This window comes from Leptosomus discolor, chromosome 19, assembly GCF_034619465.1.
Source record: "Leptosomus discolor isolate bLepDis1 chromosome 19, bLepDis1.hap2, whole genome shotgun sequence".
Taxonomy (NCBI): domain Eukaryota; kingdom Metazoa; phylum Chordata; class Aves; order Leptosomiformes; family Leptosomidae; genus Leptosomus; species Leptosomus discolor.
Window position 1 is genome coordinate 12707634 of NC_141409.1, and position 16440 is coordinate 12724073.

Here is a 16440-nt window from a genome sequence, read left to right on the forward strand (position 1 = left end):
AGGGCAAGCCGGTGCTGGCCAGGAAGCCCCACTGAACTTGCATGTTTTGAGATTGGGCCCATGAATAGACCTCGTCCTTCAAGTTTTTTTGGTATATGACAGCTAAAGTAGAATATCTCTCTTGATGTGGGCTTATTCTTTTAATGTATTGTGTATCTGTTGAAGTGTATGACTCTTAACACTGTGTACAATGATCTGCTTATTAATAGCGGTCAGTAAATCATTACCTTCATTCGGGGAATGGTGAGCTGTGTGGATTTTCATAACACGTGCATCTATGAAACAAGGCTGCTCTACTGTGGTAACACTTCAGAATCCAGCAAATAGATTTGTATTTGAAAATGCTGCGGGTCGTTAAAGCTCAGCGACTTCTGAGTGTCTGTTTCTGACCCAACCTCTGGGGCTTATTAGTTTGGGACTGTTAGCTTAAACACTGCTAAATTAACTGGAATGTCTGAAAATGCTTGTCTCCAGATAGCAGCCTTTCAAATAACACTTTCTGATTTTCAGATAACAAGTTCCACTGTTTTGTGTTTGTTAGTCTTTAACTCGATAAGAAACTCATTAAACATTTTAAAGTCTCCTAATGATGTAATGAGTCAGATTGGCAACATTGCTCTTACTATTGATAGTTCAAATAATAGTAAACATTTGAGCTAAGAAATTGAGAGGGAACAAAGAAGACTACCTAAGAGTAACTTGTTTTTGTCAAATGGAGTCATTCCCCCCTTTTCTTTTTTTTTTAAAATGTACCTGAAAAGGGATGCCTATGCTTCTCTTAGAGAAACAAATGAGTTTTGAACTTCTTGATATCCACTTTCCCGTGGGTTTGCAAAGACACAACCGTCCATGTCTTGGAGAAGATTGGAATAATGGATATCCAGGAAACGATCTGTGCTTCTGGATGCTGTAATGGCCTATGGCAAAAGTCTTATTTTTTCTGAAGAAGGGAAAAGTTCCTTTATTTTGCTGGCATCCCCTTCTTCATTTACACTCTGTCATCTGCAGCCAAAACCTCAAATTACGGACCTGTCTGCTGCACTGAAATCAGCATCTAGAAAGTGATATACCCCAGGAATCTCCTTCTGCCTTGTTTTGGTGTAACTGAAGAATTTGACAAACGGGAGACATTCAAAAACAGTTGACAAAAACCACTGGTGATAATAGAGGAGGAGAGAGGGCAGGACAGCTGGCTGATGAAGTCACTGCGAGGCGTATGAGCAGTGAGTGATGTTGCGCTGGGTAACTTCAGAAAGGGGTGATGGTGACTTCCAGGAAAGAATTGTTGTGAGGCACATTTTTAGGACTCGGGCACGGTCTCCTCTGTTATCGGTTTGTTTTAAAAACGGCTCAGTATTAAAATCTGGCACTGCACTGGCTTCTAGGAGGGCAAAAATACATGAGGTGTTGTTTGAGAGGCCCTTTCCTTTCCTGCTTTAGCCCTGCGAAGGCTGGCTGTTTGCTGGCAGAGACAGTGACAGCGGTAAAGATGATGCTTCTGGTTTTGGTTCCTCTAGGAAAAGCTGCCCTCCTGTCTTTCTGCTGCCGAGCATTTCCTTTGCCTGTTTGTAAGCTGTGAGGTTAGACAGCAGTGTGTAAAGACGTGAAGTGTCAGCTTATTCTTTTCACCCATTTCAAACAAATAATCGAAGAAATCAAGCCAGCTGCATCCCATGGGAAAGCTTGGTGTTTAATTAGCCACCAGCCCGGGGTTGTGCACTCACCGCAGGGACTAATTTGCCACCTGGTGTGAAGCACTCACCCCACAGGTGTCAGCCGGGGGGCTGGGAGCCAGCCGAGGCAGGTGTCCCTGCTGCTGCTCCGTGGGGAGAGCCCGATGGCCCCAGGAGACGTGGTCCAGCTGGGAATGTGATACGGGAAAAATGGGGCTCTCGACCCTGCCTTCCAGCCTGCTCAAAACCGCAGAAATTCACAGCATCTCTCCTTTTGTTATCCGAACCAATGCTATCTTCTCCTCATTGCCCTGGTAAATAGCAACAGCTCTGATCTGAAATGAGCAGCATCTCAAGGATTTGGGACTATACCAGATCTGTCTTTTTGACACCATTCAACAGCCTCTCTACTTAAATCTGACTGCAACTTGCTTCTGACAGTTTTGAGAGCCCTCCGATCCACTAATAGCTCAAAAACCCCACTCCACATAGTTCTACTGCTCTACTGATTTTTCTTAATTCCAGTTGAAGTCTTCCCATCTTCTCCCAGACTGGGATTCTCCGGGCCCAGAGATGACCAACACCTATCCTTCAGGTGTGGCTGTAGCTTTGTGCCGAAATCTTAATTCTATCCTTGCTGCTCTGAAACAGAATTCAGAGCTTCCAACCCCCCTTGCTTTCGCTTGCTTTACAGGTAAAGGTTCTGTGTGCTGAGCAATCCCAGCATTAATAGCTACAGAAGAAAGGCTGTGCTGAGGTCGTATCAGCAGCTCTGCGTCTGCCCATCAGCTGAGCTCCTCTTCAAGGCAGACATTATTGGCCAAATTCGGTGCTTTTCCATGGGCACTACACAGAGCAGTTCTCTTCTAGTTTACATCAGTAGAGAGCTATGCCCTAGAGGAATCCGAGGTAATGCTGCCTACGGAACAGCTCTAGCATAGCTTGAAAGTGTAGAATTACCAGAGCCTTCCATTTCTCTTTCAGTGCTTCTCAGAGCTCCATACGTGTTATGTCCCTGCACTGACACAAACCGACACTTTGGAGCTGGAAGCTGGTGTTGAGTCTTCGCCTGTCTGCAGAGATAGCACTGCTAACAGCAACCGACCGCTGGGTCTGGGAAGAGCAACGTGGTTAGACAGCAGTGTGCACGACTGCCTGTGAGGCATTGCTGGGGCGTGAGGGGGACAAACTATCAACACATATGTTCAAGAAGCCTTTATCTTCGCTAAGTTGGTTTGGATTTTTTTTTTTTTTTTAATCACACATCAAGTCCAGCTCCAGTGCTCCTAATGCCCCGACTCCCCTCATCTCTTTCCCTCAGGCAACTCTCTAATCTCTTTGACATGCACATTCTGTCTAGTGGCTTTTCTTTACAAATGTCTTTTTGTGTTTTGATTCCCCTCCTTTGTGTGTGAATTCCTTCTTTTTCTTTCTGCTGTCCTCGTTGTGCTTGCTGGCTAGATTCAGCGTGTAATGCTATTAGATTGGGATAATCCATGCTTGGTTTATCTGTGTGACTGTCTCTGAAGATTAGCGAAAACCGATGTTATGGGCTAGATAAAGTGAACTGGTTCAGAAGGGCTCTTCTGTCAGTCTGGAGATGCTCAGGAAAATGACAGAAGATTTTCATTAACCAGATTTGAGTGTAATGTCTTGTAATTTACTTGAGCCCTGTTGGGATATGTGTGCCTTGACTAGGCAGATGAGCTGCAATGCGGTACTTTTTACCCGGTTCCCTTCTGCAGGGCTGGACAGAACTAAAATCAGCTTAGTGCAAGTATGGCAGAATGGCTGTGGAGCTTGTTTTGTTTGTGGTTTGGTAAGGAATTGAGTTTTGTGAGTGTTTTACCAGGGTCATCTGGGAATTTGAATTTTCTTAACTGAGGCTTTCCAGTAACTTCCCCTTTTAATGCCGTCTGCAGCAGTGGTGCCTGGAACATGCTTCAGTCAGACCTACAGACTTAATCTGAGTTTCAACATCCCAAATCTATTATGAAAGAAGCACAAAACCATTCTGTGCTGTTTTGTCCCTTTAATATCCTCTGCCTGGTGATTACCTGTGGTGTTTGAGATTGTCTGGGAGAGGACAGTAGTCTGTTGGATGATGTAGCTGACTGGCCAAAGCTCGATAAACAGCACCTTCTGTGCACCCTCTGGCAGCACAGCACACAGGAATGTTCTTCTGGCTCTCGTGTCGGTGGTAGGCTGCTCTGTGGTGAGCGTGGGGCTTCTTGCTGGCAGCTCTTGGTTTTTCGGTTTCCTCAAGAGAACGGCTCAGAGGGCAGCAGTGCTGGGGAGGGCGGTCCGTGCCTGGCAGGCTTGCTCTGGGGAAGGGAGTCACAATCCCCTGCAGTGAGATCCCGTTTCTAAATCTCTTTCGCAGGTGTGGAATGTGCTGTTAACATCAATGAGTGTGAGGAGGGTCCCTGCAAGAATGGAGCTGTCTGTGAGGATGGCATTGCTGACTATACCTGCCACTGTGCTCCTAGCCAGGATGGCGTTATTTGGGGAGGGAAGAACTGCTCTGTCAAGCTCACTGGGTGCCAGACGCACGACTGCCAAAATGAGGCCTTGTGCATCCCAACCTACCAAGCTGAGAGCCACGGCCACGTGTGCCAGTGCCAGCCTGGTTTCTATGATGCCACATGCTCAACACCAACAACGTTTTCCTTTGCTTCCAGAGGGTATCTCCTCATTGAGCTGCCCGTGAACAATCAGAGCAGGAGGGACGTAGCAGGAGATCAGCTTGCCAGCGTGTCCCTCCGGTTCAGAACCACCTTGCCCAGCGCTATCCTTTTTTACCGAGGCCATGAAGCTGAATACTTGTTCCTGGAGCTCTTTGGTGGCATTCTGCATGCGGGACTGAAGAGGGAGGATGTTGGGTACACGCTGCTCCTGGAGGGGCTGAGACTTGATGATGGCCAGTGGCATAAAGTTGAAGTTGTTCTGCACAGCACTGTGCAGCTCAGGCTCTGGCATGACTCTTGTGATGCAGGTGTCTGTCTGCAGAGCTCTCCTGTCCTACACGGCACTGCTTTGATCCCACATGCCTTCCTGAACATGTATGTTGGAGGTGCTGATGATCCCATGGCCAACAACACACAGAGCCAGCAAGGCTTCGTCGGCTGCCTGGAGGACTTCCAGGTGGACGCTGAAGCTGTGCTCCCGCTGGATCTGCCTGTGGGCGAGTCCTCCCCAGTGAAGCGGGGCTGTGACCGGACGGAGTGGTGCCTCTCCCAGCCCTGCTTGCACGAAGGGCTCTGTGTGGACCTTTGGGCAACCTTCAGGTGCGACTGTTCTAGGCCTTACGGAGGCCCAGCTTGCTCGTACGGTAAGTGCCACGTGGTTTACATCTGCCAGCTCCTCTGCCAGTTGGTGCTTCAGAGGTGCTGGATAAGCATTGATGCCAGCTCTGGAGGCAGCGCTTTCTACTTGGCCAGTGAGAAAACAAAAGCAAAACCCTCTGTGAATAAAATTCACACTGAGCTTTTTTTCTGTCACTTGCTCCTGCAGGAACGATTGTCAGTCTTGTGGCGTAGGTGTTTCACTCCTTGTTGAGCCAGAGGCTCTGACTTTGTGTCAGATCTGTGTGAATGCAGGAGGGCAGGGAAGTTGTTTTACTGTGAAAAGTTGATCTTGAGCTTTTGAGTTGAGGATCAATAGGAATGTATTGCTTTAAAGCTAAAACACAAAGTGTTAAAGGAAGCTCTGTGACAATTTTGAGTTAAAGTCATAACTACTTGCATTTTTTTGTTCCTGCAAGGCTTATATTAATACTCTTCCATTTTTTTGTTTCGCTTCTGAGCCCTGAACATGGCAAGCACAAAGCTGTTCCACAGTTACCAAATTTAGGAATTCTAAAAGCAACTTTGTAGCTTAGAAGTCCTTGAGTAAATCTGCTAGGTAGCAAGGGCTCTGCTAGACCTGTATTTCCCTCTTCTGCTGCTTGCGTGCTTGAATTCATGCCCTCCAGAGAAAGCAAGGACACATTTGCTTACTACTTAATTTCACAGACCTGTGTGGGGAGAGAGCAAAATTACCCTGGAGCATGTTGGGAAGAAAGGTCTCGCCCCATTCTTAAGGAGTTGCAGCCTAGAATATCCCTGTGGCAGTGGCGTTCCCCTTGTCAGTGAGCTGATGTGCGTTTCTTTTCTCTTCCAGAGCGCCCAGCAGCGACGTTTGGCCTAGAGAATTCCACCAGCTTTGCCTCTTTCACCCTTTCCGATAGCCTTGGTGCGAACTTCAACATCTCCTTTTTCATTCGTAGTCGGAAACCCAACGGTTTGCTGTTGCAAATCAGCAACGAAACTGACCCCTGCCTCACCATGTACTTGCAGAATGGCAAGCTGAAGATAGAGATGGTATCGACAGATGCTGTGACCCTTCCAGAAAGTTTAGTTGATGGGAGAAGACATTTGGTAGCTCTCTCTTTCCAGGGGGGAATTGTTGGTGCTCACCTATCAGACACATACCTGGAGCTAGGACAGCTTGTAGCAAGACCTCTTTTAGCTGGTTATGAAGTGTATATTGGTGGACATCCTAACCCAGACAGCGCTGATAGGTGGGGAGGCTATTTCAAAGGCTGTTTGCAAGACATCCAACTGGACAGCCACCAAATACAGTTTTTTCAGGCTGAGAACTACAGCCTGCCACAGGAACTCAATAGGACTCAAAACGGTAACCTCGTGAACGGTTGCATCTCTGATAACACCTGCAAGGTATGATGTCTGTCCTTTAGCTCTACGTGTGTGCAGCTGTTTGTTGTAGTTCTGCGAGTACAGAACAGTGTGACTGTTGCTGATAGCGGGAAGAGGAGAGAGGGTTTTTTAAGTATTGAGGGACACATGGTCCCATCCGCTCCTACTTCACTCCACATACCACCTACGATTTAAGCACCAAGTTTTCTCTAACAGCTCCCACGTAGGTTTTGTAGTTTGTAGAACTTGGGCAGTCCTGCTCTGTGCTGCCCACCTCCCTTTTTTCTGAGCCCACATGCTTTCCAGACTCCCCCCTCCAACCAGTAACCTTGCCAGCTCCTCCCTTTGTCCTGTTCCCGTTGCACAGCAACCTCTTCCCCAGGAATTCATCCCTTCAGCAAGGACAGTGTAAGGAGCTGTCTCCACGGTGCCCTTAGACCAGAAGCTGTCTCTCCTCTGTGCCACCCGTGAAGGTGGGGAGGCCATACTCCCTAATTTTGCCCTTCTTGCTCATGGTGCTGTATTGTCACACCCCTGGTATTAGGTGGGTCCTTCTCATGACAGAACTTTGCGAGGTTTTCAGGAGCTTTGCAGCTTATTTCATCTCTTTCTTACCTTTGCTGTTGTGCTTTGTTCTTTTCCAAATTGGTGGAGCTCTGCCTGGGGAGTTCCTGTTGACCAGCGGTGCACACAGGGAGGGGTGGGGTCTCAGCAGTTTCTTGTACAGAGACCCTTGTGCTTCCCTCACTGCAGCTGAGGCCCTGTTTTAATTACCCTCCTTTCTTGATTCAAGCGCTGCTCGTACTGATCTTGGTTGTCGCGTTTCCTTCTACCAAATTCTCTTAGATCCAAAGATGAATTACGCTGCTCCTAAATTCTGCTATTTTGTTTTTCAGTCTGAACCATGTCAGAATGGTGGCAGATGCATTGTCACTTGGAATGATTTCCGTTGCAGCTGTCCAGCAAATTTCACTGGGAAATTTTGTGAAGAGAGAGTCTGGTGTGAAAGTGACCCCTGTCCTGAAGCTACCACCTGTATAGATGTTCCAGCAGGATATGTGTGTAAGTGCTGTTCTCCCACTTGTGTGTTGGTGAAATCGCTGCTGTTCCCTGTCATCAGCATTCCTAGTCTGTACTGGTGCCATAGATACAAACACGGGCTGCAGAAGGGGAACGGAACAAGGCCCGGGGACACACCCTTGCAGGCAGCCTGCACGTTGTGGGTTTCCCACCAGGCTGTGACAGAGAAGAGATGGTACTCAAAGGTGCTTTCTTCTGTTGCTTGGACTTGATCAGGGAGGAACCTATCCACTTGTGTGGAGTGATTGCCTTTCCAGGGTACCCTTGCGGCGCAAGGACCATCCTGCGCCCTGTGATGTTCAGCCATTTCTAGAGTCTCAGGTTATTTCACCAGGTGGGACCTAATGAAGCACGGCAAAGGTGTCTCAGTTTTCCCCTAAGACAGAACCACGGAGAATGAAGAAAACTAGTTAGCTGACGATGCCCTGATGTGGAGGGAGTGTTGTTTGGTGGCTAGAAAGTGGCCTGGAACTCAGGATGTTGGGCTGTTCTCAGCTCTGCCACTGGCTGCCTCAGCAGCTTTGGGTGTATTACTTCCTTGACTTAGGTTCTAGTTCTTCTAGCAGGAAAAGGGGAATAGTTGTATTTTTGTGCAGTGCTGTGAGACGGAAGAGTAGAAATTGCTACACAAGAGCTGGATATTATTATTAGAGGAGCAATTGTAAACAGGAAGAGCTTTAAGGATGCCAGCAGCTAGGCCTGTAATCCTGCTCACGCTAAGCTTCCATGATTCTTAAGCGAGAGAACCTGCCAGGAGTTTGCCATTGGTCTGTTGCAAACATGACACCAATTGTCTTTCAAATCCCCTGTGCTCTACCCCTTTATTTCTAGGTCTGGCTAATGCAACATTTAATAGTTACGGTGCCATTGAATTCACCACCAACACATCAGTGACTAGGACTCTGAGCAGCCTCCACGTGGATTTCAGAACCAGGGATGAAGATGCTGTTTTGCTTCGGGCTGTGGAAGACGTGGACTCCCTCCAGATAGCCATTAAGAACTCCTCGCTGCTTGTGGACATCAGGAGTGGGAACAGCATCGAAGGTGTCAGCTTCCTGAGTCAGAAGCCCGTCACGGACGGTGCCTGGCACACCATCTCTGTGTCTATGGAAGAGCCATCTGCACTTTCTTCCAGGTGGCTGGTTCGTGTGGATGGGGCTGTTAACAGGACCCTGCAGGGAAGCGCTGGGAACTTGGACTTCCTCAAGAACAACGCCCTGATTGTGCTCGCCGAGAATTTCACGGGCTGCCTCGGGCAAGTGAAGATAGGGGGGATCTACCTGCCCTTCACTGCCCGTCTCCCATACCCCCAGCCAGAGCAGTTCCAGCGGCGCAGCGGGAGGCCCGTCCAGCTGGGCTGCTCGGGGGCTGATGTCTGCGCTTCCAGCCCTTGCCTCAATGCCGGCACCTGCGAGGACTTGTTCGATTCCTTCAGCTGCGCCTGCAGCGCTGGCTGGGGGGGGCTGCTCTGCGAGGCCAACATCGACGACTGCCAGTCAAGCCCGTGCGTTCACGGGGACTGTGTGGATGCAGTGGCAGATTTCCAGTGTGAATGCTTCCGGGGGTTCATTGGGAAGAAGTGTGACATCAATGTCGATGACTGTGTGCGGCACCAGTGCCTAAACGGAGCCACCTGCGTTGATGGGGTTTATGGCTACTCCTGCAAGTGCCCTCCTCAGTATTCGGGACCTCGCTGCGAGTAAGTGCCTTGGTTGGTTTGATGCAGGGGTCAGAGGAGCCCCCAGATAAATTGGACTTTTACTTTGGGACATTTTGGGAAAATTTTTCATTGCAAGTATCTGGTAGGTAAAGCACCCAAATTCTGCTGTGAATTGGAAGGTGCTGTCCAGGTCTGAATCCTCGCTGAAGGGTGCTCAGCCTCACAGAGGACAAGGAACCTTCCTTTTTGTGTGGGTTATCCCCGTGCTACATTTCAGAGCTGTTTAAGTACTGTAGCCTGTTGTCACTGCCCTATTCTTTCCCCAAGACAACTATCTTCTCCAGGATCTGACGCCCCTCTGGCATATTCCTGTATTGATTTAAACCAAAACAGAACAAACTAAAAAACCTCTGCTTATGAGCACCCTCCCAGTCCCCTGAGTATGGAACAGGCTGTACGCTAAAGTTTCAGGTGCACTGAACATCGTGGAGCAGCAGAAAAAGGTCCCAGTGCGGATGGGTTCCTGGGCAGAGTGCAGAAGAGGGACATTCTCTGCCGAGAATGCTGGCTTTGATCAGCCTTTGGCACTGGCCTTGTCGAGGTTACCTGTAGCAGGAGTTCCGACCTGGTGGGTTTTGCTACTAGTGGTACACAGCCGGCTTTCAAGCAGTACTGGCCTGCCTGTGAGGAGGCCACTGCCAGCGCTAATGAAGGGGTCCATTGCTGCTACCTCAGCAAAACCAAGCCTTGCCCTGACAAATATTCTCTTGTAATATTAGCTAAAAATACATATGCGCTCCTAGACTGATTAACAGCATTCTTTCAACGAGGAGCTTGGTTTTGTGGCATTGGTCTAAGTCTAAGGGCATTGTTTCTGTGTATTGGTTAAAAGAAATGTCTATTTGAGTATCGTGCTCCTTATCAAATGCATACTGGGAGAAAAAAGTGTCTTTACCTGTCACCTTACTGCCTGTCCTGCTTAGCGGTGCACATTTCATGATCCCTCCATGGAGCTCACGTAAAATTTGGTGGGAAATTGGCATGGAGTCAGGAAGAGGGCTGTGGTTTGGTTTTGGTTTTGGTTTTGTTTTGTTTTTTTTTTGTAAGGCCCATATTTATAGCATTTGTATTAGTTTGGAAAAAATCCAGCATGTTTTAGTCACAGAGGTATGTCTCATGTCAGTAAAGGAAGCAGGACTCAACATGTTGCTTAGACTTTGGCCTACCTGTGCCTGCTGAAATGGGACACGGAGATGAATACTTACGTGCTGGAGCTTCAGTTATCTCATCTGCCCAGGCTGAATTTCCTGTTGTTCGTGCTTGAGTCTGGCGTAGACAGTGGTCTCGTGCTTGCGTTACCCTTTTTGTGGCCTCACTGTGCTGCACGTGGGTGTTCCAACAGCGTCCTGTTTTTTCACCAGCAAGAATAGGTAACTATGTCAGAAAAGTCCTAGTCCTGATGCCGCTCCTGCCTGTTCTCTGGGCATGTCAGAGTAACACCCTGATGTTACGGATGGTTTCTGAGACCATTCCCTTCTTGACTTGTGTCAAACTCCTTCCTAGAAATACCGATTTCTGTGACTATGACCCTCGCCAGCCCCGTCCCACAGAGCCCAAGTACACTTTCACCTTCCCCCAAACCCGGTTGCCTGAAGGGTTGCCTCTCGCTTGTCCCAGGTGGCCGTTCCCCCCTCAGCAGTGTGGCAAGAACTTCACCTGTCTGAACGGTGGCAAGTGCGTCACGGAGTCCTGGGGAGCCAACTGCACTTGCAAGCCGGGCTTCACTGGAAGGAAGTAAGTGCTGGTTTTGTGGTGCCTGCAAAGGAGCTGCTGCTCCGATTCGTACATCAGCGGGATCGCTGAGCAGGTTCCAGTGCTTCATCCTCTTCTTTTTCCTTTTGCCATTCAAACAACTGCTCCAAAACTGTAAACTAGCTGTTATTTTTAGAAGAGGCAGGCTTGATGAGATCCTGCTGACAATACCAATTTTTGCAGCATGACCTGCTTCCACGTAGTGCTTGTGCCTCATGAGAATTCATTAACTGTGCTGGAGACCCGTAGTGGCTTCAGTCACACAGACATGACAAAAGGAGGATTGGTACGAATGGGTAAAAATTTCATGTTGTTGGGCCCTGGAGAAAGCGCTTGAAACAGATGCAACAGGAGCTTTTCAAATAAATGAGGCTTTTGTAGGTGTATGATCTTGTGTTATATGGCGCAAGAACATAGGTGAGAAATTTCATTTAATGCTAATGCACTTTTCCTTTCCAGTTGTCAAATTAAAATAAACGAGTGTGATCCGAACCCTTGCCAGAACGGAGGTACGTGTCAGGACTCGGAGAACAAATACGAGTGTTTGTGCAGCGCCAGCTACACGGGAGAGCGCTGTGACATTAACGTAAGCACTGTCCCTTCTTCCCGCCCGCGCGTTCGGGGAGCGGCAGACGGGCTCGGCAGAGCCTGTGGGTACCGGGGTGTTAGTGAGCCTGGCCACGGGTGGCACAGTCCCCTGCATGTCCGGGCTAAAGCACGCTGGTAAGCACCCAGGAGATCAGCTGGCACCAAAGAAACCTGAAGTGGGAAATTGTTTTTCCTTTGCAGTGCTGTTGCGTGTCAGTCTCCGGCATATACGCAACTGCAGCAGATACTTTTCAGTATCTGCGTGGGCTGCCAGATGGTTTTTAGGGCGGTTTCTGCAACTTCCCGTAGATTTTATGACTCCTTCGACAAACAACTGCAGTTGGGCCTGGAGAAAGGAGATAATTCTATCTCCCACCGCCCCAGTTTGCTGGAGAAAGGAATTTCAGCCGGCATTTTGTCTTGGATGAGAGTTACAAAGCCCCTTCCCTCTCCAAAGAGCATCTGGGTAGAAATGGATGTGTTTGGAGAAAGGGGAGTCAGATGAAGGCAGGCTGAAGGTGATTCAGGTGCCAGTAAAACAGTAGCATCCTTTATCTGCTGAGCCTGCTCCTGACCGGGTGGCGGGGCAGTCTCCGCGATGCTTTTCCTTTTCTGCGTGAGCGAAGCATCGCAGTTTGAGGCTGAACTCCTCCCTGGGTGGGAGTTTTAAATCACACACTTGCTTTTTCTCTGTAAAGCTGCTGCATGGACAGGTAGCTTGTCTGGTAACCTGGGAATGTACTAACCCACACTGCATGGAAAAGGCTGTGCCCCACGGCGGGGTTTGCTGCTGTTGCTGTTACTAAGGGCTCTGCAACGCCTGGGCCGCGAGGTCGCTGCTGGCACCCCCAGTTTGCATGTGTAGGCTCCTTCGGGCAGCTCTGTCTCCTCTGTCCCAGGGCACTTCTTGTAGGTTCCTTGTATTCACCTGCATCGTCCCCGTGACTTTCTGCAGAACTGTCTGTCTCTTCCCTCTTAGCCGGCCGGGGCCTGCGGCGGGCGGGGCAGGGCGGGGGGCTGTGCTGTTCGGGTGGCGGAGGGGTGTCAGCGCCGCTCCCCTGCTCTTGCTCCCGCCCGCCAACAGCAGCAAGCGCAGAGCAGGCAGCGGGCTGGACCGCTCCGAACTCCTGTAGCGTTGGTACCGTGCGACTAATCTGCATGCTGTGCGACACTAGAACTAACCCCTGGCACATCGCTTGGCTTTGGGCAGGCTCAGAGAGTCACCTTGAACTTCGGTCGTTTGGAAATGGCAGAAGGACTTCCAGGTACTCTGGGAATGTTCCTTCTGTCCTGTGTTGCTCTGTGACATTCCTGTGGCCTCCAAAAGCTGTAAAGACTCACCCTTGGATTGTTGGTTTTTTTTTTTATCTGTAAGGTGGCAGATACTATTGTTAGCAATAAGAAATATTTCTTATTTTTAGGCTTATTGTAATTGTCAAGCTTTCTTTAATGAGAAAAATGCCACAATTTTTTTAGTGCTTTGTTGTCTTCCGTACCAGCCTTAATTCCACCAGAATCAAAAGAATACTCATTGGGCTACGTTTCTCTCCTCAGTACTCGGGCCTTTTATTGTCTCCATCTCCCATCCATGTACTGACCTTTTTAACATCCTCCCACTCCTGCTGCAAGTTGTCTCCAAGTCTGTTCCTCAGCATGTTTGTATCATGTGGGCATTAAAGGCCGTGCCTTTGTGATTCAAAAGTTATGAGCTATGAATTCAATGGACCTAGTTCTCACCATTCCCTATATAAATTATTTAAAACCTTTTGCCCTAGGATTTCATAAAGTTCCTGCAAGGTACGTCAGGTCTTGGTTTTGTATCCTGGTCTTTCCTCTGGCTTGGAGATTTGTGAAGCCTGAAAGTTGCTATACCTCCTTCTCCCAAGATCTGACATTACTCTGCATTAACTTTATAGTTATAAATTTTTAATTTTTTTTTGCCACACTGGTTAGATGTTTCCTAGTGACACCTATGTTCGATGTTGGTAAGGAGGCCCTTGAAAAGATTTCCACTGTGGATGCTGAATGTACCAGCATTTAAATCTTAAGGGGCTGCCCTGGTGTGAAAACCCGTAAGTAGAGAATATGGAGCATGATATTATTTGGACAGTTTCACCTCGTCCAATACCGTCTGCAGTGTTGCTCAGACCCTTAACTGCTGCTGTTCTAGCTGTGCCCAGCAGCCGGGCGTTACCTTCATAGCCAGTGCTGTGCAAGGGACAGCCTGTGCTGCTGTAGCCCCCGGATCAGGCCCGTGAGTTTCACTGTCTCCGGGCCCGTGGGCTGCCCAGCTCAGTAAATCCTCTCTTTTCTTCGTTGGGGTAATTCTGCCCATGTGCCCTGCATGAATTATTGTAATGGTATTAACTGTTCCATCGGTAAATCTCTGTTTATAACGCAGCCCAGTGGAGATCAGCTTCACCAAAGCTGCCAGTTAAAGAGTGGCAGTGATGAGTGTCACTGGTTTTGAACTGAAAAGAAAGATTCAGAACGTGTTGCTGTCTGTTCTTTGCATTAACCCCAGTCCATTTTAAAAAGTAAGTTTGAATGTGTTTTGCTGAGAGGTTAAAGAATGACCAGGAGGGTTCCCTGTGCGGGTGCCCTCCAGCCCTCTACTTGTTCCTTGCTTGTCCTTTTCCATTCAGGTACAGATCTGCCTTTTTTTTTTGCTTTCCTAAAAAACTTTTTCCCTCTAATCTGACCATTTTGGGTTCTTCGACTTAAGTTGTTGTAACCACTGGAGTTTCATTGTTTGTCCGTTAATTTCTTTTACAGAAAGGGACTCCAGGTGCTCTCTTCCCCTCCCCACTAATTGAAGTAGCTGTCCCTGTAGCCTGTGGCTCTTTACTGCTCCTCAGTATTGGTCTCATATTCATGATTCTCACTGCAAGGAAGAGGCGCCAATCAGAGGGAACCTACAGTCCGAGCCAGCAAGAAGTGGCAGGAGCTCGGCTGGAGATGGACAGTGTCCTAAAGGTGCCACCTGAAGAGCGGTTAATATAGGCACTGCCATGGCAAGGAGATGCACCTGCAAGGTCTGCTTTGACCTTGATCTTTTTCCAGCACTTGCAGCAGCAGATCCACCCTATCTCAGTGTCCCTAAGGGATGGTCATGAAGACTGGACTTAGACGTACAAGGCAGACGGTGTTTGCAGGAGCTGTTCCAGCTGGGGGTCAGTTAATTGAGGCCATTGCACAGCACTGGCTCAAAGTGAGCTCTTGACACCCAGCTTTCCTGCCCCGCGCGTTCAGCAGCTCAGCAGGAGCCGTGGAGGTGCCCCTGCTTTGAAGTTGCGCTGGCTCCATTCCACCGTTCAGGCAGCAATGACATAGTTAAATCTGCTTTAACAGGCAGGGTTAAATTAGGCACTAATTTACAGATTAAGATCTATATATACTTTTAAGGAGCGTTGTAGAGAGGGTATTTATGATTGGGTTGTATGTACGGTGCTGTTTCTGTCAACAACTGAAACGCCCTCAAAGCGTTTTCAGCTCAGGTGTGTGAGGGTTTCCCAAGCAGCCTGCAACAGCAACAGCAGCGGTGCACTCCTGCCCCGTGACAGCCACCGTCTCACAGGGACTTGTCAGGAATTGCTGAACTCGCGGCACAGCTCAGTGTTTCATGACGTGATCGCTGTTAGACATTCCCATGGGTACCGCGCAGGGCCGGCGCAGTCAGACCGCGGTGGTTGGGCGGGGGGCCAGCGCTATCGGCAGGGCCTGCTGCCAACGGCTGAGCCTACCGCTGGCGGGGCCGGCGGGGAGGGTTGCCAGCCCGCTTCTGTCGTCCCTGGGCTCTGGTGGGACATGGCGGGGACAGTGAAAGGGGGCGGGGGGGGGGGGGGAAGGTCCTGCCTGGCGCTGCTGTCGGCAGAGCTGGGATGAGGGGTGTGAAAGGCAGCACTGTCCCCGTGGAGCTCTGAGTAACACCCTGTTCTACCGCAGCAGCCGGTGTGGGCGCATCTTAGCAACTCCTCCGTGGTGGGAGCAGTCGGGGCTGCAGGGGCTGCCCTTCTCCTGGCAGTTGTTGCAGCCACGGCGATCGCCATGAAGAGGCGGCGAGCGACTCAGGGAACATACAGCCCAAGCCGTCAAGAAAAAGACGGGGCGCGAGTGGAAATGTGGAACGTAATCAAGATGCCACCAACCGAGCGGCTGATCTAAGAACCGGGGGGGGGTCACACAACGGCTGCCGCGTCATCCTTTAACAGCCACGGACCTGCTGCAGCATCTGTGTCCTAGGGCTTGCGCTGTGTTTGTGTAGGACAGGTCTGCGCTGCTTCGAGCTACTTCACGGGCTACAGGCACCTGCCTGCTGGCACGTGGCAGGGAAGGCAACTGCTTGAACGAGGTTGGTTATTGCAGCTCATCCCGTAAAGGGTTTGTATACGATCGCTCTGCCAGCAAGAGCAGTCCAGTCGGGGACGGGGAAAGAAGAGTTGTGGATGGGCCAGTGGCAGCAGCGGAGGGCACAGCGACCCCCGAGCAATGCCATAGCGCGACTCGCCGGCAAGGCCGCCCACCCGTGCACTGCTCAGCCTCGCCGCGGCTGCCTTGCCCTCGGTCACGCGGGGGCTCGTGGCCGCAGTGGCTGTGGCTGCCCCACAGGTAACAGCAGCAGCACCGTGCAAACGAGTGAGGCAGCTCTAAGTCAGGGGACTTCAACCACTGTGTTAAGAAATAATGTGAAAATGGGGTTGTTTCAAAATCCGTGTGCCTGTGCCACCTCTGCACAGCTCAGGTGACTGACGGACCGGGGGTAGTTCCTGGAGCCGCTGCTGTCCTGCCGTAATAGGCCAGCGTTAGCGTTACAGTACCAGACCGTAAGTACCACTGTGCTCTTAGACACTTCTAAATCCTTTCCTAAGACTAGACTAAACCACAGGAGTATTTCAAGTGCCTTTTGGAGACTGAGTTGCCAGTTACAGTA

At 49.7% G+C, this 16440-nt stretch overlaps 1 protein-coding gene across 1 annotated transcript in view; it reads left to right on the forward strand.

The window, feature by feature from the left end:
• CRB2 (crumbs cell polarity complex component 2) overlaps nucleotides 1-14513 on the forward strand; it is a 70861-nt gene extending 56348 nt beyond the window's left edge. Inside the window, exons 7-13 of the mRNA XM_086475642.1 lie at nucleotides 4057-5004; nucleotides 5835-6391; nucleotides 7267-7432; nucleotides 8282-9149; nucleotides 10788-10904; nucleotides 11382-11508; nucleotides 14286-14513. Of these exons, the coding sequence (XP_086331768.1) occupies nucleotides 4057-5004; nucleotides 5835-6391; nucleotides 7267-7432; nucleotides 8282-9149; nucleotides 10788-10904; nucleotides 11382-11508; nucleotides 14286-14513 (3011 nt within the window). The remainder of the gene's footprint in view (nucleotides 1-4056; nucleotides 5005-5834; nucleotides 6392-7266; nucleotides 7433-8281; nucleotides 9150-10787; nucleotides 10905-11381; nucleotides 11509-14285) is intronic.
• Nucleotides 14514-16440: the final 1927 nt, after the last annotated feature.